This window comes from Neltuma alba, unplaced genomic scaffold (assembly GCF_004799145.2).
Source record: "Neltuma alba isolate B1F8T4 unplaced genomic scaffold, ASM479914v2 tig00013009_pilon, whole genome shotgun sequence".
Classification (NCBI taxonomy): domain Eukaryota; kingdom Viridiplantae; phylum Streptophyta; class Magnoliopsida; order Fabales; family Fabaceae; genus Neltuma; species Neltuma alba.
In genome coordinates, this window is record NW_021637358.1 from 90628 (window position 1) to 112719 (window position 22092).

At 31.5% G+C, this 22092-nt stretch overlaps 2 protein-coding genes across 2 annotated transcripts; both read right to left on the reverse strand.

The window, feature by feature from the left end:
- Nucleotides 1-353: 353 nt before the first annotated feature.
- Nucleotides 354-3033, reverse strand: LOC114733500 (50S ribosomal protein L35, chloroplastic). The gene is made up of 3 exons (XM_028920973.1): nucleotides 2690-3033; nucleotides 2392-2508; nucleotides 354-751 (listed from the first exon to the last, which is right to left on the reverse strand). The coding sequence occupies exons 1-3, from the start codon at nucleotides 2936-2938 to the stop codon at nucleotides 674-676; spliced, it is 444 nt and encodes a 147-aa protein (XP_028776806.1). The 5' UTR covers nucleotides 2939-3033; the 3' UTR covers nucleotides 354-673.
- A 3887-nt stretch (nucleotides 3034-6920) lies between these two features.
- On the reverse strand, nucleotides 6921-9829 carry LOC114733499 (nuclear pore complex protein NUP43). The gene is made up of 5 exons (XM_028920972.1): nucleotides 9120-9829; nucleotides 8553-8622; nucleotides 7725-7956; nucleotides 7495-7568; nucleotides 6921-7320 (listed from the first exon to the last, which is right to left on the reverse strand). Exons 1-5 carry the CDS (start codon nucleotides 9746-9748, stop codon nucleotides 7267-7269), a joined length of 1059 nt encoding a protein of 352 aa, XP_028776805.1. The 5' UTR covers nucleotides 9749-9829; the 3' UTR covers nucleotides 6921-7266.
- Nucleotides 9830-22092: the final 12263 nt, after the last annotated feature.

The following is a 22092-nucleotide window of genomic DNA, read 5'->3' on the forward strand; positions in this document are numbered from 1 at the left end:
GCGGGTTTTGTGAATGAAATGATCTCACAACTAATCACAAAGAAGTTAAAAGATTTGGTGAATTCAAATAGAGGATGGAATTGGAATGTGCTTAACCTGTCGATCTCAATACTTAGAGGAAGCAAAATTGGTTTTGTGGAACACTATGATACCAAATCAATGGGGAGAAGAGGCTGGGATAAGATGGAAAGGATGAAGAAACGGTGGTTTTACACGTGATTTTCTATGGTAACAATCAGCTTGTTTTTGAGATTGCACAAATTAGTCCCAAGAACCAGAGTTGAGATACACATTATTATTTTACAGATTTTAAGATACTTGAAATTGAAGATCATCAAATAAACACCTGCAGATAAACCAAACTGTTATGAACTCTGATTCCACCACTAACAGAGTCCAGTGGCTAGAGTAAATTATAAATAATACGGAGAGCTGCCAGGGCAAGCAATAGTAGGGTGGAAGATGCAATGATATATAATTGAATACAAATATAACAATAGATTTATGGTACAGGGGGATGAACTAAAGTCGCCAAACTACCTGACTTCATTTGAAAAATAAGACAACAAGCTATCCCCTTCACGTAAAGTACAAGAGACTCCCACTGGATTGGGAATGCCAAGAAGCAACGCGGAAGTACACAGGCTTTGACAAGGAATAGCAGGCATAACCTCTATTTAGCCTGCCTGTTTACTTTCAGATATGGCAAGGCTCCGATTACGTTGTCATAGTCACTCCTGCTGACTGCATGCTGTGAATGACCAATAAAATAAGAGTTAGACATGCAAATGCAACCCCGTACAGCATTGGAAGCTGTAAATCTCACATATTTTACCAACTCAGACTGCTTCCAGCCAGAAAAACGAGAACTTCAAAGATGCAGAACAGTAATTTGCAGTAAAATGTCATACATGTTATATGAATTCAAAATAGATATCTAAATGTGATGACAATATCCAAATCACAAAACAGTTCAGTTGACTTTCATGACAGTGAGATGAGTTTTTAATCAAGTTCAGCCAGGGCACAGGGCTCTCTATATGACCTTATTATGATGCATGCGTATGCTAACTACACAATCTTTCCATATTTATAGCAGGAATTTGAACAGTTGAAATTTATTTATTTTTTAGCAATCCACATATTAGGTTGAATCTCTTTAAATTAAGAATATGAAAGGACCACAGCCTCAGTTATGATTTACTGAAACAAAAAAATATATGATGCAAATTGACTACAGATGAAATGAGTTCTATACACCCATAGTCCTATATGAAATGGAATGAGCCTCCTATCCCCAGGCATACAGCTTTTAAAGCCCGGCTCCCCTCCCCATTTTTGGCTGAGCTTCCAAAATTCAGATTCTCAAATAAGCATATATGAGGTTACACTAGCTAACCTGAGAAATCCACAATCAAGTCTCTTTGTAATAAACACAAGAAATAACATTCTTGATATGAACTTGATAAAGATGAAAAATAACAATTTAAGCGCACCCAAAAATAAGAAAAAGGAACCTCAAGCGTTGTTGGGGTTTTACCACAGATCACAATTTATGGATTATCTACGGCTGTAGCTAAAATATTCAGCTTTTTGCTATAGATTTTAAATTTAAATATTACTTTCTTGCTCTCCATATAGAGAGAAAAAGACACATTCTAGTTTACAAATTATCTGCTCTATAGAAAAGTCAATCACTTGTTTAACTGGAAAAAGTGAAGAGTATAGGGTGAACTTGAGAAACCTTTCAAAGTTATACGTAGAATTCTTTTTAATCAAAATTACTCTAGAGAATGTGTTAACATTTCTTTTAACCATCAACCGATCAATGGCAAAATAAATAAATTACCCTAGCTAAACCATACTGCAATGTACAAATATAATAAAATCAAATCAGGTAAAGTAAAATAAGTAAGGAGTGTAGATAAGCCAGATTGCGAGAACATATGGAACCAGTAAATAATAAGCCAATCAAAGTTGAAGAACAACTACCAACGAATTTTCGCTCAGTAGTACTAGCCTCAGAGCTGAAAGACCCAAGCCCAAATTCCAATCACGTTGAAATCACCAAAAAGAGTTGAAGAACTAGGGCGCATTGTCTAAAAAACTAAATGGAATGTATCGATACTCTACATCCTATGCTGCATACAGCATCTTTCAAAGTTGAAATTCTGTAATAATGCCTTCAAGGATTTATGTTATTGCTGCAAGTAGCAACGCTTCAGACCAGTGAATTTATGCGTAACCTGAGACCTTTCGTAATAAAGTTAAATTAATGTTTGGCTATCAAAAGAAGCATTTCCCTTCAGCAATTGTTGAAATTGCACTTACTCGCCCATATGAGAAAATCAACAAGTTTAAGTGATATAAAAAAAAAAAAAAAAATCTCACCATTTTGGAGAGTCGTAATTTTCTCTTTGTATTCTTCTTGGCCAGCAAATGCTGCTTTCCAGCCCTCCTGCGCACTATTTTTCCTCGACCTGTCACTCGGAACCGCTTCGCTGATGCCTATTAACGAAATTCAGATAGAATTCAAAGAATAGAAACATTTAACTTCCCGATATTCCAAGGAAAACAGAAGCGAAGGTTAATATCTATTCAATTGCCTTACAATATGAAACGAAAAAAGTGACAGCCGGAAATCCTATTTTACAATATGAAGCAGCCACAAACACACAGAGGAAGTAACCTTGTGAGTTTTCATTTTGTAGCCTTTAGCGGATACAACGGTGAGAGGACGAATCCTTTGAGGAAGAGGAGAGCCGGTGCACAGCCTTAAAGGAACAATTGAGCCACATCCAGAAATGCTACTTAACGAGGTCAGTTTCGTCTTGTTGAACGGTGCAAAGTGAACTGAGCCGAAAGAGACACGGGAGGAAGAATAGCTTGCCGGAGGACATCTGAAACCAAACGACACTATCGCCGTCGCCGTCGCCATTTTTCTGGCTGTTCTTTTTGGCAAGGCTCTGCTACGCCTTTAAGTCCCACCTTGTGGCTGTGGATAAAGGCCGGGTTATGGCCTGTGACTCTAGTGGTGCCCGCACAGCTATCGGTTACGCGGGCTGGGTCACGACCCTCCCTCTTTTTTCTGGGTCTTTTGGGAGATTAGAATAGAAGACCTGTCAAAAGAAATATTTATTAAAAAATACCACAAAAATTAGAATTACTTAAAAAGACTACAATTTAAAATATTGATTCTAAAAGACCAAATTATCTCTATCCCACATTCATCTGTCTCCGTGATTTTTCCACCCTCAATGCAGTAGTAGTTGCTGTTTTCCCTCCCTGCTATTTTATATTTTTAGGTATTTATTTCAAAATAATGTAATTATATTTTTCCCACAAGCTTTTCCAAAAGTTGGAACTTCCCTAAGCTATATGCACACAACTTTTTTGTTATTCATACTCAGAATTTGCAATTATTAATAACATTATTATTCTAAAATCTTCAAGTTTTCTTGTCGCAAATGATAATATTTAAAACTATTTGTTACTCACCATCCAAAAGCTAACATTTGATGGTTTTTCAATTTTGTATAGAGTAAGATGCGACGGTTGATGGAAAAGAAGAATAATTAAAATTTTATCTAAAAAAACCTGAAATGTCGTAAGAGAGAGAATATAAAAAGTCTAGTTATGGGTGATTTAGTATTTTTAAAATTATATTTTAATTTTTGGTCTTTTAAAATAATTACGGTTTTTAAGATCCTCTAGAGTAAATATTGTTTTTTTCTTGGTCCGTAGTTCTAATTCTCCCTTGTTTTTTTTTTTTAATATACACAGTTTTTAGTAAATGGTGCCTAAACTAAAAATTTTGTGCAACTTAACTTTCTTAATGCGCAACTTAATTTTTCTTATATACAATACATCTTTCCTTGTGTACAATTATGTTTTCTTGTATCACATCTTCTCTCTATGCAATTAAACTTTTCTTGTGTGTAACATATCTTTCCTTGTATATGTGACATCTTTTTTTGTGCAACTTATCATCACATGGTCCGTTTGCTAATTAATTTTCTAATGAGAAATTAACCACCAATTTTTCCTTTTTTTCTTGGGGTGCAAGTACACAAGGATATGTTACTGGCATCAAACGCTTTGCTTACCATCCTAAACTAATTTTTAATATACCACTTTTAATCTTTAATATAAAAGCTAATTAACTAATTTAAGCAGATTAAAAAAATTGATTAAGTTAGTTATTTGTGATAAATAGATGTTGTCTTTCATCAAGTATTCTTGCTAATCAAGTGTATTGACTAGAAATATCATTATTATAAGGACTACCTTAGAATTAAAGTCTTATATTTAAGATCAAAATAAAAGTCAAACCAACTCTTATATTAACCACCGGAAGTAGTATTTAATATTTTAAATTTTTTTTAGTAGTACTAAATATTTTAAAATAATTTTAGTGCAATTTTGTTTTTAGAATATTTTTCTCAGCAACAACATTATAAATACAGAATACTAAATATTGTTGAAAAAATATTTTAGAATACTAAATATACAAAAAAATAATTTATGATATATGGGTGCTATTAAAAAAATTCTTTAAGATGCCAAATACAATACATCAAAAATTATTTAAAAATACTGCTTAATATTAAGGAATATTTTAAAATGTTGGATGCTATTTAACCTATGTTTTGTTATAGAGTTTTTCATCTCACAAAATAGATGCAGGGGTGGAAACAAACAAGACCAGGCTTTGTCCTTAACAAACCAGGCATGTTTAGTGACATGCTAGCCTGAACCTGGCCTGTGACCTATAATAGGCTATTTTTCTTAGTCTAAACTTAGCCTATATAAAGACCTGGCCTGGTCTAAGCCTATTAAAAAAACCTGTAATTTTAAAATTTCAAAATGCATAGTAAAAATTTCATTAGCGAATAAAAAATGATAAAATAGACATACTACATAATAATTATTTTTTATTATTATCTTTTATTTAAATTTTAACGTTATGAGTAATATTTTAAATCTTAATTATAGTTAATATTATTAAAAACAAGTTATAATTATATATTAAAATTTAAAATAAAATTAGATATAAGTACAAAATAAAAATTAAAAATAAGATAATAAACAAGCCAAGCCAGGCCTAACAGGCTTTTCAAAAAGCCTAAGTCTGGCCTATTAGGCTAAACAGGTCATCAAAAAGACCTAAACCTTTTTTCTATTTTAAAAGAGGCCAGGTTAGACCAGGACAAATACAAGCCAGGCTATAGGCCCTTGATAAGCCGCCTGGCCTATTTCTACTCCTAGATGCAGAGCACAACAATTGCTTAATTCCAATTCAGAAAAAACTTTGATTGAAGTAATATCTCCTCAACATACAGGTTTAAAGGGATCTCAATATACTTATATTTCTCCAAGTTGATGGAATGTTCCTGAGGGTACTGCAAATGATTATTAATTAGTTTTTTCTTAAACTTCTTAAAAATAAATAATCAAATGAAATAGTTTGACCAAAAATAATTGATGAGCAATGCCGAAAAATTGCGCGCAAATTTCTCCAATTAACATACTAATGATCGAGCCAAGACAAAATACACAGTTTTAATTATCTCTGTTGATTCATGAGCTTTTAGTCTCAAAACCATATCAACTAGACACAATTTTTCACAATTTTATTACTAGTAAATAGTATTGGTATTATATATCATAAATATAAAAGTGAGTTGACTGCAAAATCGAGCTGGTTCAATAACACTCTATGCCTCCTTTCACAAAGGATGTTATGTACCCACAAGAACCAGAGTGAGGGAGTTGGTGTGTGTGAAGTGTGGATGTGTGGATCCCTCCTCCTTGAGGAAGGTTTTAAATTGTCTAATTCATGAAAAAGACCAGCTGACTAATTTTAAAAAATTTAAGAAGTTAAATAAATAATTTAATCTTAGTATATGATAACATGATCTCTCTAAAATACTTATACGTATCATTAGAATGCCATTTTATCCTAATTTATTTAGTTTCACTAATCTCCCCAGATGAGTTAATTAGATCAAAACCAAAAGTAGTATATTTTATAATTTAAATGTTGAAGGTATTTGCCAATGCGAAGACATGAAAGTTTCCCTTGAATTCCTTTAATTCCCCAAAAAAGAAAGCCCAATTTTATATGATGATATTATTAAAAAAAAAGACAATTGAATAAATACATTATGAGTAATTTAATTAATATCTTAAACAATTCAATAATTAATCTAATTGGAAAAAAAATTAGATACTTAGGCTTGTTTTATAGACAAAATGAAACTCGTAACTTTTCTTTTTATTTTGTTTTCCAACGGAAACTCGTATCTTTTCATTCGTTATGTTTCTAAATCTGTTTTATATCATGTAAATAAATTTTTTGTTTAATAAAATGACTTTAATTTTTTTTTTAACAAGAAAACCAACATAAACCAACACTGTAGACTTCCATTCAATATTCCCACTTCAATTGGCAAACTATAATTTGTTCAAACATCATTTTTACAGCCGATAATCCAAATAGCTCTAACCTCAAGAATATTGTGGCATTTAAACTTGTACACGCTACCGATAACCAAGAGTAAGTTCGTTCATGATTTTTAAACATTGGTTCCGATATCCAGATAAACAAAACAACATCAAACGCACAAGCAGCTCAAGCTTTATAATTTATATCAGTATACTACTTTTATTTCTTAATATAAAAGCTAGATAGATATTCAATTTGATTATAAATATAAAACCACAATCCATTTTGTCTTCAATATTTACCCATTTTGTTTTCAAATAATTCCTATAATGATTACACATGGAGTTTTCATTAAAAGACAGTTTCAATACAAAAAAAAAAAAAATCAATTTATTATAAATAACTAACTTAAATAATTTAATTAATATTCACAATTTAGTTGCATGGCTATAATATCAACAACTGGTGGTAGTATTTGAATTCATTTTAATTGCTAGCGGGTACTTGCAACTTTCATATTTCTTCCCATGATGCAATGTTTTCCCATAAAATCCACAAATTTTTTGGACCCAAAAAGTCCTCATAACTCAACTTCTCTGTATACTGTAGAAATGGAAAAAAGGATATAGAAACCTATTTCCATACAAATGCTAAATGAACTGAACATTGCAGCAGAGTCATGCGGGATAAGCTTCATTTCCATCCAATAAATTCAAGAAAACTTCCTTCTTCTTTTTTTTCCAGGGAAAACTTACCCTGGCATTGTACAACAGATTCCAATCAGAACTATGAGCCATTAAAGATTGGAAATTTACGCATTATTGTTTTGTCAATATGGCTATTGCTTCCCACTCCAAACCACATATCACATCCTGCAAAGCGATTCATTAAAATCGTCAGTAAAGAACGTTCTACCTTCTGCTTCTTCATTAGTTCTTCCATCATTTTAATTGGATTAACCATTTAATAGAAAACGGAAACAAGATGCTCAAACAAATCCCTCAAAGATCCATATTGTGCAAACCATGCAGGCTGCCTTCACTTACCGATGGATAATGTTGGTCAATATCAAAGCAATTAATTGAACAGGGTTCTGCTAGCAGTTCCTGAGGTTCCTCACCTATGCATAAGCACCAGAAACAAGACAAGTCAATCCGAGTTTAAGTTTCAACCAGTTTCTTTGTAATATAAAGAGCCACCACTTCATAAATATAATAATGTAAATTGTGTTCCTGATCGATTGGCATTCTAACATGTCGCAACTAATATTACATACCTTGCTTGATGACAGCAAGGATTCCATCCTCTGAGCAGATCATGGCGGGTAAGATCCGGGTAGATGACATGTTAGACTTTGTGCTACGATCATACTGAACCTCCCAAACCTCACTATCAGACACTGACTGGACTTCGTTGTTGCCGACTGCTGCCCCTGCCCTTGAAAGAATAATAGGCTGTTGCTGCCACCTAAGATCCCAGGCAAAAAGAGTACCCACGGAACCACCTGCCTGAAAATATTACAATTCCATGAATGTTAGAACTCAGAAGTAATTATCCAAAAAAGCAGTGGGCTTTTTCAAACAGTAGTTCAAATAGAATCTAAAGTTTCATTTTATTACAGAAATTACTGAGCTCGCCATGAAATTAAAGAAATAGTTATGGCAATATTTCACAAAAAATCTCACTAAGGTCCAAAACTTTGTGCTTTGTAAAATGATAAATGGGGCAAGTTAGATTATGGTAGAGATATAGAAGCATGCTGTAACTGTCAGGGCGCAGTATCACCCTTGCAATACAAAACTTGCCGGGTTATTGCCCATTTAACGGAAGTGAGTGTCCGTAAAATAATACATACACATACATACATATATAAACAGTAGAGAATGAAAATAACCCCCAATGTAAGAATAGCAAGGTTTTTCAATAAATATTAACAAAGAAAATGAAACTGAGGGGAAGAGAAGACTGAAAATTAAATCAACGATGTTCCCTGCTCCCATATACGCAACAGGGCCATTCAGAAATAAAAATTAGTGGCTTACATTATTCATCATAAGATGACTTAATATGAAAAGAAATAAAGAAAAAGGGGTAACCAACTTACTAGACAAGTGTGCTTTCGTGATGGATGAATGTCAATAGAGTGCACAATCCCAGCAGTCATTTTTTGATCCCTGCAACATAACCATCTGGTGAAAATCTTAGCGGACGTCAGTTTACAATGGAAAAGTTTTGACAGATACAACACGCTTGTATTCGTAATAATGGGTATATCATACCAAACGCACTTGACAGGTTTCAAACTTGTAGGTATTTCTTGGTACAGCACACCACAATCATTAAGCCCTAAACTTCCTACAATCTCACCAAACTCACCATTGAACCACACCAAGAAGCTTTACCAGCATTTCCCTAGAATCTAGATATTATTCAATAACAGAAGCAATATACAGAGTAGCGGTACTTTTAATCATTGTAACTGGAATGTGGCTCATCATAATTATAATTGTCTCCTGACAGATGTTCCTTTTATTTTATTGTGTACATACAACTACAAGACTACCAAATGATTCAACCTGCATTAAAAATGTTCAAAAGGAAAACGAGATGCAGGGAGAATAATATGACTCTTGATGGAAAATGCCAGTAGGCCACTGAAAAATCTGCTCACCAGTCACCCTTAAACTGTGAAACTGGTCCGCCGGGTTTTCTCTGGTCCCACCAATGTAGACTAAATCCATATCCACCGGTGGCAAACTCCACCGGCGACGCCCACTTAGCTGTCGTGTAGGACACCAGGCCACTGCTATCAAAAACCCGATTATAACTTAAATTTGAATTCCCAACAGTGACCAAATTGACCCTCCCATCTTCCGCAACACTCACACACTGGGCTCCACCATCCATTAGATCAATGGATGAAATTGGTCCCCGATGCAGTTCATTCTCCGGCACTGAAACTTCTGATTCCAGAGACGCGTCAGTGGAATTAGAGAAAAGGAAGTGCAGAGAGCCAGCAAAAGTTGAGGCAGCAATGAAGGTTTTCTGAAGGAACTGTGAGGTTTTGAGGGAGGAGACTCTGGAAGGTGAAACCCATGAAGAATGAGGTTCTAAGGCTGCTGGATTAGGCTTAAAAGAGTGAATTTCGATGGAAGAAGCATCGGAATCAGAATCAAATGAAGCAAGAACCGCAAATCGATCGAATGGTGATAGCGGTGGAAGCCAACGAACTGCGTCGACGTATTTATATTGGGGAAGCCTCTGGATTTCTGGACGCTCAGAAAGTGGTGTGACAGCCATTGCTAGGTTTTACAGGGTTTTGCTGCAGAAGAGTGAGACAACAGTCCGAATGGGAAAGGCGAAGAGGAGGAAGAGAGTGGAATTGTCATACATCATTAAGGGACAATGCCAAAAAAAAAAGAAAAGGAATTTTGTAAAGGGAAAATTTCATTAAAAGACCTCTGCAACAACATAATTTCAATTCAAATCTAAGCAATTCTAAAACTTCACTGTAGGCTGTTGGGGGCAAACTGAAATTAAGGGTGTGTTTGGATGAAACCAAACCGTGGTTTGGAAAAGTGATTCTAGAGAATAGATTTTGGGGAGAATAGATTCTGTGAAGAATAGATTTTGTAAAAAAGTGATTCTAAGAAGTGAGAGTGTTTGGATAGTTGTTATCAGAAGCACTTTTTATATATACAAATTACTAAAAAAAACATAAGTTAATATGATAATTACAAAAAAAAATAGATTTTATGATATATTTTAATTTGAAGGAATAAAATTGTTAATAATATATTTTTTATCAACATAATTAATAATACATAAGATAATATAATTAATAAATAATTAATATGTATATATATTTATAAAATATAAGATTGAATATGTTTATAAAAAATGTATTTATAAAAAAAGTAACAAGATACATATCATATAGGCTCTCACACTCTCCCTTTTTTCTCCAAAAGCAAAAAAAATTTGTTTTTTCCAAAACCATGGTTTTGGAGTCAAAACCATGGTTTTGACCCAAAACCATGGTTTTGGTTTTTGGGGGAGGTGTTTGGGTGATCTATTCCCCAAACCATGGTTTGGGTCCCCAAACCATGGTTTAGGGTGTCACCCAAACACACCCTTAAATTGAAAAGCAAAATATCCAGGGTACTTTGAATGTTTAAAGAAGGAGGGAAAAAAAAAAGTATGATAGGGTTTTACTCTCATTCTCTTACAATAGAAACCAAATTTCCTCCGCTACATAAAAATTGTCTGTTCTCCCAGCATTTTTAGTTCACTTTCTCTCGTCTTTGATGAAAGGTATAGTCATATTTGTTAGCATTTTCTCATATTCTCTATGCTTATTCGTGTTCTCTTCACAAAAATTTCATATCCCTACAATGTTTTTTTACTACTCTATGTTCAAGTGTACCTTTTCTATTTGATTCTTTTCACATGATCTCACTAAAAATTCCATCTCTCATTCTTGTCGATAGTGTTCCTATTGCATTGATTTCAAAGAACCAATGGGTACTTTCATTTTTCGGTGAGTTATTGATACTTGTTAGCAAGTATAGTCATTGCTATGCTGTTGTCAATGTTTTTTTGTGCTTTCTGTAGCATAATCTGTTTTGTAATTTCTGGTTTTTGCGAATCTTGCTAGTGCATGTCTTTGGTTTTAAAGTAAAGAAAAATAACAAGTACACTTTCTCAGGTGCCAAATGAAGTTAGGAAATTTACATCAGGAATTAATTATATTTACAAGTTGATTGTAGCAATTCATATTTACTAGTGTAACAAGTGAAGTTAAGTAATTTTATAACAACAATTAGTGTATATACAAAACAATGGTGGTAAATTCATATTTGTTGAAGTAACAATCGAAGTTAAACCATTTACAACAAACATAAATGCATTTACAAGTTGATTGTAGTAAATTTATGTTAACTGGTGTAACAATTGAAGTTATGTTTTATTTTGAGTTTTTAATGCTCTACATGTGCAGAAGTATTCATAGTATTTACTATTGTGTTGTAATAACAACTCAATTTGTTGAGGTTGGAACTATTATGGTTATATATGTTGAAGATTGCTTTTTATTCTTAGCTCAAGAAAATTTTTTTGGTAGACTCGTGATTTCAATTAAGACACATAACATTGCTAGGTTAGATTCTCTTCAGTATGATAAATACACATCTACTATCTTTTTACAATTATCATTGACTACAACTACCATTGACTACTTGCCGTCCTGGAAGGCTTAGAACTCAGAGGATTGAATTTCAATTCTAGCAAAAGAAAATGTATCACTACTCAAAATATGGTAAAGCTGGTCATACTAAAAAGACTTATAGAAATCCAAATACTGCATGACTTTATTGTTGGACATAGTCTTTTTTAGTTTCATAATGGTACCTAGTGATAAGTTGTCCCAAGTACTTTAGTGAAATTGGGTGGTAAGTTTGTAAATGTATGAGCACATTAGTCCATTTGTAAATAGACATGTTTATGTCCTTAATCTACATACCCTTGTTACAAATTCTCAAATTTTAATTGAGAATAGTTCCTTCCAGATTTGTTAATTATCATGTTCAATTTTTTCAATTAAATTAGCCAAACTTGCAAATTGATGTGTTTTTTTTTTTTATTAATGTATGTATCCTCATTGCAAAACTTTTCCAATTAAATTAACCTACTTGCAAATAGATATATTTCTATTGTTAATTTATGTATCTTTGTTGCAAATTTGTAAGTTTCAATTGTGAATAATTCCTCCTACACTTAAAAATTATTGAGAACTTTTTCAATTAAATTAATTCACTTAAAAATGGACGTATTTTTATCATTAATTTATGTATTCTTGTTGCAAATTCTCAAATTATAGTTGTGAATAATTCTGACTACACTTGTAAATTATCAAGAACTTCTCTAATTAAATTAACTTACTTGCACATAGACATATTTTTATTGTTAATTTATGTATTCTTGTTGCAAATTCTCAAATTCTAATTGTGAATAATTCCCACCATACTTGTAAATTATTAAAAACTTTTCTAATTAAATTAACTTAGTTGCAAATAGACGTATTTTTGTTGTTAATTTATGTATCTTTGTTGTAAATTCGCAAATTCCATATGCGAATAGTTTCTCCTACACTTGTAAATTATCAAGAACTTTTTCAATTAAATTAATTCACTTGAAAATGGATGTATTTCTATTATTGACTTATGTACTCTAGTTGCAAATTCTCAAATTCCAATTGTGAATAATTCCTAAAAATTATCAAGAACTTTTTCAATTAAATTAATTCACTAGAAAATGGACGTATATCTATTATTAATTTTTGTATTTTTGTTGCAGATTCTTATATTTCAGCTATAAATAATTCCTCCTACACTTGAAAATCATCAAGAACTTTTCCGATTAAATTAACTTACTCGAAAATGGATGTATTTTTATTATCAATTTATGTATTCTTGTTGCAAATTTTCTAATTCTAGTTGTGAATAATTTCCTCCATGCTTGCAAATTATCAAGAACTTTTTAATTAAATTAACTTACTTGCAAATAGACGTATTTTTGTTATTAATTTGTATATCCTTATTGCAAATTCGCAAATTCCATGTGTGAATAGTTCATCCCACACTTATAAATTATCATGAACTTTTCTAATTAAATTAACCAATTTGCAAATGGATGTGTTCGAATTGTGAATTTATATATCATTATTGCAAATTTGGGAATTCCACTTGTGAATAAATTGTGACAATGAAGCCTCTTGTTCCAGACTTGCAGGGGCGATGATGAAGGCCCTCTTTACCAGAATAGTGGCGATGGTGAATGCTCTCCTTACCAGAGCAGCGAAAATGGCGAAGTTTCTCAGAAGCGATGATGGGTGAAGCCTCTCATTGAATACAAGAGAATGCTAAAAAATAAGACTACACCCTTCATCAGAGACGAGAGAAAGCGAAGTGAAAATACTAAGAGAATAGAGCACAAAGAACCCAAACCAGTTTTTGTGCGGCAGAGGAAATTTAGTTTCTATTGTGAGAGAATGAGAGTAAAACCCTATTAGGCCATTTTCTTTTCTTCTTCAAATATTAAAGGTAATCTGGACATTTTGCTTCTCAATTTAATTTCAGTTTGCCCCCAACAGCTTGCAATGAAGTTCCATAATTGTTTGGTCCTAAATTGAAATTATGTTGCTGTAGAGGTCTTTTAATGAAATTTCCCTTTTGTAAATGTCAAACAAGGGATGTTAATAAAAATTTGTTGTCATTTGTAAATTCATACTTGTCAATACCAAATAAAGTTATGTTACCAAATCTGATTTGAGATTTGTAATTTCTAGCTTCTTTTTATGTTATTCTTCCTATTATTAATTGTATTTATTCAAAAGCTCGGGAATTAAGGGGAAATGTTATGCTAAAATTGCACTAGGGTGTGTTTGGCACAAATAAAAAAAAGGAAAAGAGAAGGATTTTAGTAGAAGGAAAGGGAAGATAAGGAATGAGAGAAATTTTAATGTTATCTTATTTGAATTGATTAGGAAAGAGGTGAGGGGAGAGATTTTTAATGATATGATATATGATCTGATAAGAATGCAACAATTATCACTCTTCCCCACGTGATATAAGATTAAGAGGATAATACAAGAAGATTTAAAACTAATTATAAATATATTAGTTAAAACAAGCTAAAATATTAACTTTTTCTTTTAAATCCCTCTCAATTTGGGAGGAGAGGGCTATGAGGGAAGAGGAGGAAAAATCTTTAAAAAAAATTTCTCCCATCCTAAAAACTTTTAGCAGCTTGGGGAGGGGAGCAAAATCCATCCTACACCCTTCCCTCTCCTCATACCAAACAAATTCCCAAGATCCTAGCAAACAAAAATAACTACTAAAAAATGCCTATAAAAGTTACAAATAAATAAGAACTAAAGAAGATTACAATTACCATTTAGCAAAAATATGAAAAGATCTCAACAAACAAATTTACCTGTATGCTACAGATAGTAAAAAAAAAAAAACCCAAATCCTATAAAATAAAAAAAAAATTCTCAAATAATATACTTAGAGTCTGTTTGGCAAATATCTGAAACCATGGTTTTGGGACCCGAACTATGATTTGGGTAAAAAAATTTGCTAAACAGTGAGAAAAATTAATAAACCATGGTTTTTGGCCAAAACCATGATTTTGAGCTCAAAATCATGGTTTCAAAAGAAGTGAATCCATTCTGCTTCTAGCTCAAATTAGAGAGTACGATTGTGCCTATAGGAGTAGATGCCAATGGTAATATAACTTTAACACCCTTCAATTATTTTTCTATAAACATATTTAATCTTATATTTTATAAATATATATACATATATTAATTATTTATTAATTACATTATCTTATATATTATTAATTATGTTGGTAAAAAATATATTATTAACAATTTTATTCTTTCAAATTAAAATATATTATAAAATTTATTTTTTATGTAATTATCATATTAGTTTATGTTTTTTTTAGTAATTTGTACACATAAAAAGTGTTTCTGATAACAACTATCCAAACACTTTTATTTTATTAGAATCACTTTTTTATAAGATCTATTTTTCAGAAAATTTATTTTTTCAAAATTTATTTTTCAGAAATTATTCTTCAAACTATTCTTCAGTTTTATCCAAACACTTTTTTAGTGTCATTGACACTAAAAACAACTTTAAAACTGTAAAGAAATCGTTCTTGGACTGATAAAGTTTACCTCATTGTTTTTCTCTCTCTTCCCATCAAATCACCTTCAATTTTGACATTATTTTTTTTTATTAAGATAAATTATTTATTTCTCTTTCCAGACTTCTATCCTCCATCCTCTCCGACATTTTTTGCCCCTATCTCACACCTAACGCCCCCGTCCTCACGTTTAGAAAGAAAGAATTGATGAGGACTGAATGTAAGGAGATACCAAGATTTAAAATTAAGAATAAGAAAATATATACAAATGTAAAAATCAAAATTTTTTTAAATATGTTCATATAAATGACATACTTTATAAGTAGAGCTGGGAATGCGGGCTAGCGGTGTGGATACGGGCCAGCCCGCACTTTGGCGGGCTGGCATTTTGCCAGCTCGAGCCCGCCAAGGCGGGCTGGCGGGCTAGCCCGCAGGCCCGCCTAAGTTTTTTTTTAAAAAAATATTATTATTTATATAAGTTTGAGCTTAGTTTGTAATGTTAAAATTGGACTTGGAGTTTTAAACTTGAGTAATGAGTTATAATAAAATAATGTGAGGATTAATTTATAATTTGAGAATATATTTTAGAAAAAACTAACACATATTTTTTTTCTAAATAATTAATTTGACTATTTTTCTTATCCAAATTAATTAAGTAGATCTTTTATGTATGTATTACATATGCAATTACATGGATGAGAAGATGTAAATATGAAATTTGGGGGTTAAAATCCTCCAATTATGTTATATAATATATTAGAAATTATATAAAATTAAAAATTAAAAAAAAAAAAAAGCGGGCTAGCCCGTGGCGGAGCGGGCTGAAAGCGGTGCGGGCTGGAGTAGCCCGCACCTTGGCGGGTTGGCATTTTGCCAACCCGAGCCCGCCATTTTTGGCGGGCTGGGCCCGCGGGCCCAGCCCGTATTACCAGCTCTATTTATAAGTTTAAATTTATGGCTAATCTTTGTATCAAAGTTTAGCATCCTTAATTTTAAATCTTGGTGTCTTCTTATATTCATTGCTCATCAATTCTTTCTTTCTAAATGTTGGCTCGGAGGAGGGGGTAGGAGTGAGATAGAAGTCGGAAAAGAGAGATAAACAATTTAGCTTTCTATCTTAATAAAAAAAAATAATGTCAAAATTGAAGGTGATTTGATGAGAAAAGAGTGAAAAATAAGTAAATTTGCCAGGTCTCAACCCCAAATAATACATATCATGATAATTGTTAATACAATTAGTTTAATTTGTGATGCAAGGTGATATTACTTCCATTTTTTAATATAAGAACTAACTAACTAATTTGGGAATATTCAAAAAATTAGTCAAGGTAGTTATTTGTTACAAATATGTATTGGTCTTCATAAACTATTATTTTCAATCATGTGGGAACCCCTCACAATCAAGGGGAATGTTTTGAAAAAAGATGGTTCAAGACACAAAGTGGTTTGAGATATTATAATTAGGATGAAATCCAACTCTCAACCAGCTTTTATATTAAGGACTAAAGAAAGTACTCCTTTGATCCTTAATATAGGATTTAATTAATTAATTTGAGTAGATTAAAGATGTTAGTTAAATTAGTTAATATGATATGTTTTTTCTAAAATACCCTAATCATCTACCTTAATTTCTTTCCTCCTTCTCCTACTTGATTATTATTGAATGAATATTAATAGAATTAATTTGGGAACAAAATTAATAAACATGTGAAATAAGTCTTATATATTAGACTAATATCAATTATTAAATTAGGTCATATGTTAAGCACTATAAGAGTATTAATTAATACATGTCACAATTGTTAATATAGTTAGTTTACCTGTTAATTAACAACACATTTTTCTAAATGGCAAGGATGTAATCAGTTAAGTCAATTCCAAACATAAAGATCTTCATCGCAAACAGAAGAAACTGGCATCTGATATGAGTGGCAAAAATAAGCAGTCCAATGATGGCAAAAAGAACAAGTATAAGCCACATATGTTTATAAATAAGAATAATGCACCAAAACAAAACGCCCCCAATAACTGTCGACAACGATAGAAGTTGCAAAATATTCCAGGTTTTCAATAGGAGTAACAATTTTATAAGTTAACGTGCATTTGGCGTAGTTTTGGCTCATTAGCATTTGCCACAATTTTCCCATTATTCAATTGTTTGAAAAATATAATGATGTTGAAAGGGAAAATAATAACATAATAAAGAGATAATTCAACTCCGGGTCAAATATGAAGAACATTAAATGAAGGGTTCTATCAACCATTGAACCATTCAATAAATTAAAGCAATAGCCTATGGTACTTCCACTAATGGATAAATAAAGAGAGACTTGCCCGTGATCATCCACCATCCTATGGGGATAGCCATTGGAAAAAAAAACATCTATTTAAAAGTTTTGTTCATTATGGTAAAAATATTAAAAACTCGTTTAAAATGATTTATAAACAGATTTTTAATAATAATTTACACAATACAAGATAAATATGAGAGATGAGTTTTATCTTAACTTACGTAAAACGTGTTTATAAATGATTTCAAATGTGATGCCAAGTGGAGCCTAAAAGTACATATATGGCATTGAATGGAAATATTGTTTATAATTAGGTCAATTAAGGCCCTATCTCGAATAAGTTATAAGTGCATTTCATATAAAGTCGAAACAAAACTCCTATCACATACTTATTCTTTTGGTCCTATTTACAACTCACTTCTAGTATGTTTCACATAGATTAAGGAAAACCTTAAATTTTATTAACTCTCATTTAAAATTCAACATCTTTCTAACATAATAATAAATAAGGGGTAAAATTATGCATTACATAAAAAATTTCTCTTAGTGCCCTATAAATAGGACCAAAAATGTCTTTTCTCTCTATCCTATAAATAGGATCAGAGGAGTACTTCGTATTTCGTAAATCACAATTAAAAAATTACCTATAAGTCATTTTAAATAGCCCATAAATCTCTTAATCACATACCTGTTCGATTTTTCTATATATTACGGAGACCTTAAGGGAAATGACTGCCTAGATACAACGTCTTTTTTTTTTTTTTTTACCAGAGGCCTAGATACAATGTCAAAACTAATACCTAGATGATGTTCATTGCATGGTAAGGTAATCTCTTATATTCATTGTCATCTCGGCATGATTATTCGTTTTTATTTTGAGTACCATATAAATATAAATATATATATATTATACATCACATTAAGCATGTGCATGGTTGTTGAACTTTCTCCTATCATAATATAGTGGAAATAATGTACTCCTAATCCTTTGTGGTGCGCACAGTTTTTCATTTATGCTCATACAAACGAAAAGAGAAGCGGCGGATTGGGCGGCCTCATTTTGGGACCCATCGCTATATCAAATGGAGAGGAAAGCATTAAACACTTAAAAAGAAATGAGGAGTGATGATTCAATATTGAATAAGTTTTAAGACGTGCAAGCGCAACTTTACAGGAAATGTTATATAGTTTGTCATACTATTCATAGTTTTAAATATATATTTGATTGATTATTGATTATGCGACATATAAATTTTCAAAGATACCTAGATATCTAAGTTTTTTAGCAGTTGCAACTCATGTTCTACGGAGCAATACTTTTCCAAATGGATACCTAATACCTAAGTCTTTTAGCAGATGCAACACTTTTTCAAAATATGTGTAATACATCTTTAGTCATGGACAAATGTTCTCCATCTTACACATATAGTTAACGATATATTGCACACACATAAAGAAAAGTTATATCTATCTATGAAATTTTTGCTACTTTTAGGCAATAAACTTTATAATGATGGATTTTTCAAATAATTTTTTCCTGTACAAATATATGAGATGTTTATAGATCATTTGAGTGGGCCACTTTTACTTAAAATACGTTTGGAATGACGATAAAATAAGTAGCTTATTTTTTTTTTCAATTTAACTTTTGAAAAAGTTATATTAGGTAAAAGTTAGATTGAGTAATGTAATTTACATTTGGATTGAATTTTATAAAAAATAGTTTGTAAAAATAGAAAAATTGTTTGGATTGACTTTTATAAATAAATCCATTTATAAAAATAAAGCTGTTTGGATTATTATTATTAAAAAAATAAGTTTAGTTGTAAAATTAGTATAAAAAAAGTGTGAATTTTAATAATACTCCCTCTAATTCAAAATATAAGTATCAAATAACTAAACTATGCAACTCAAAAAATTAAAACACATTTAACGATTTAACTAACATTCTTTGTTTTGTGAAAAGGTTTAAATAACATCCTATATTATAAATTAGAAAGACCAATTCTTTAGTCCTATTTATAAGTTACTTCTAATATATTTTATATAGATTTAAAAAATCTTAAACTTTATTAACTCTCATTTCAAATTCAACAACTTTTTAATTTTATACTTATCAAATATAAATTATAAACAAAGTAAATACAATAATAAAAGGGAAATCGCAAAAAAAAAAACCCTTGAATTTGAAAAACACAGATAAGGATCTGTGATAATTTTACTATGGGTTTTGACAAATTCATGATATATTATTATTATCAAAAGCCATAATGAAGTTGTCAAGGGTCCCTATATGTGTTTTTTAAGTTCCAGGGTCTTTAATTGTGATTTTCTTAATAATAAATGAAGGGTAAAATTATATATTCATATGAAAAAATTTCTCTCTCTATCTTATAAATAAAACTAAATTTTTTTCTCTCTACTTTATAAATAGTACAAAGAAGTAGCATTTAATTTCTTCTATCTTCATGATTTAGCTTCTCTCCCCATGGTGGTAAATCTTTTGAAAGTGGGAACTGGATTTTTTTTTTTTCCCTCTCTCCACTTTTCCAACCCCACAGCCACAAGCATCAAATTTTTACTTTTGGCTTAATCCGACGATTTTGATATAAGGTCTTATCTTTTTAAGTTATTCCAAACATAATCAAATATGCCAAACGTGCTTTTAACCCTTAAAAGTTACTTAAAGGTCACTTAAACATGGTTCCAAACAGTCACCTAAGTGATGTGTCATGATATTATGGTTTGTTTTGGCCATCGGATCATGATATTATGTCAATTGAATAACGATATTCTTTTTTTTTTAAGTGACACATAACTTAGTGTCCTGGGGCCGCAAGGTTGTCCAGTACTCCTCTATGCGTGGGATGTTTAGTTGCTTCTGCTCTAACTTTCATTGCTTGTGGAGTTGCATTTGCTATGAAACTGCTCATTTGGTTAATTATGCTGGTGGTAGAGTTAAGGATGATTTGCGATGGGTTCCTCCTTGGAAAGGACATCTTGGTGTTCGTACTGTGAAAATGTTTGATATGGGCTTGGAAATGTCTAGTTGGCTTCTATTGGTTCAAGTTGCTTTCGTTGTTCCATTCTGCTTGACAGAGGATTGCTTGACTCCAATGGACACTGATATTCTTGGCAAAGCTGTGACGTTTGGTCACTCTCAGTGGATCCTAAGAAAATTTAACTCAGCTGTGAAGTGGATTCTCACCTCAGCTTACAGAGGGATGTGCTTGAAAATTTGGGTGTCAAAACCCCCATCTCTCTCTACTCCTTTCCTAGTGCTCTTTACTGAAGTGCCTAGGAGGTTTTGTTGCTGTTTCCCTGCCCTTTTCCTGCTTTTCCTTCAGCTTCTTTGTTTTTTTTGGTTTTGCTGTTGCGTTCGACTTTGCTTTAATCTGTTTGTACTGACTTGATTATCAATATATTTTGTTCCTTGATTCCAAAAAAAAAAAAACTTAGCGTCCTGGGGCCAGTGTAATTCATGGGATGCCATTTCTGGGCCATGCACTTTTCTGTTCTTTCGAAAGTTGTTCTGTGCTGAATTGAGTACTTGAGCTAGAACACCAAACCTGGATCTACCAACCTAATTAAACTCAAGCATTTATGAACGATACATATAACATTTACAATATAATGTTACATTATAAGTTAGATCTTATATTTAACACTGAAACAATAGTTTTCAGTATGTTCCATGGAATCAAATTCTTCATACTTAACCTGTCTTTAAATACAAATAATCTTTTTGGTCCTCACACTTCTGTTCACGGGAAAGATAGTGATTTCTATATCCCAAAATGGTAGCACATGGGGTGTGTGATATAGGTGGGTGAGCATGGTCCCTTCTTTATAGAGGAGTGTTAAATTGTCAAAATTAAAAAAAAATTTATCTTTTGATATTCACAAAATTGCATATGACTAATTAACCAGCCCTAACATGATTGTGAATAAAGTAAGATGGAAAGTTATATACACACACACCTATGCACACTTGCACACAGATATATCAGTGCCCCTAACCAATGAATTATAGCTTCAAGATTTGAATTCTAATAATTACAAAATATCGGCCAAAAAAAAATAATTACAAAATAACACAAAATCATCTTAGGAAACAACAATTTCCAACATCACGTACACACATGGGTTCATTATATTGTGATTTGAATTATCAGTATTTAGTAGAAAAATATAAAATTTCCCCCAAAAAAAAAGAATGCATTATTGCAGGCAAATCAATATACTCATTCTTTGTATTTTATACAATGTATGAACAAAAACGTATGTATTTTGGCTCAAAAGATAAATTACTGCGTGCCCAAAATAAATCAACGTATACAGAATTCGGTCATTTTTAACGTTGAAATTAATCACCATTTTAAATTTACCTAAACTCGCGCAAGTGCACATGCATATTTATAACATACTCTAATCTAACATACTACCCATTGTCCTAATTATAAGATCTCATTTATAAATTACAAACGAGATATTATAATTAGGATCGAAGATATTACTATTCATAAGTTATATATTAAAATCATTACTTATTTCTCATATTCTATACAATGTAATAAAAAATGCATGTAATTTACATTTAAAAAAAGTAAACGAATTTTAGTCACCAAAAAAAAAGTA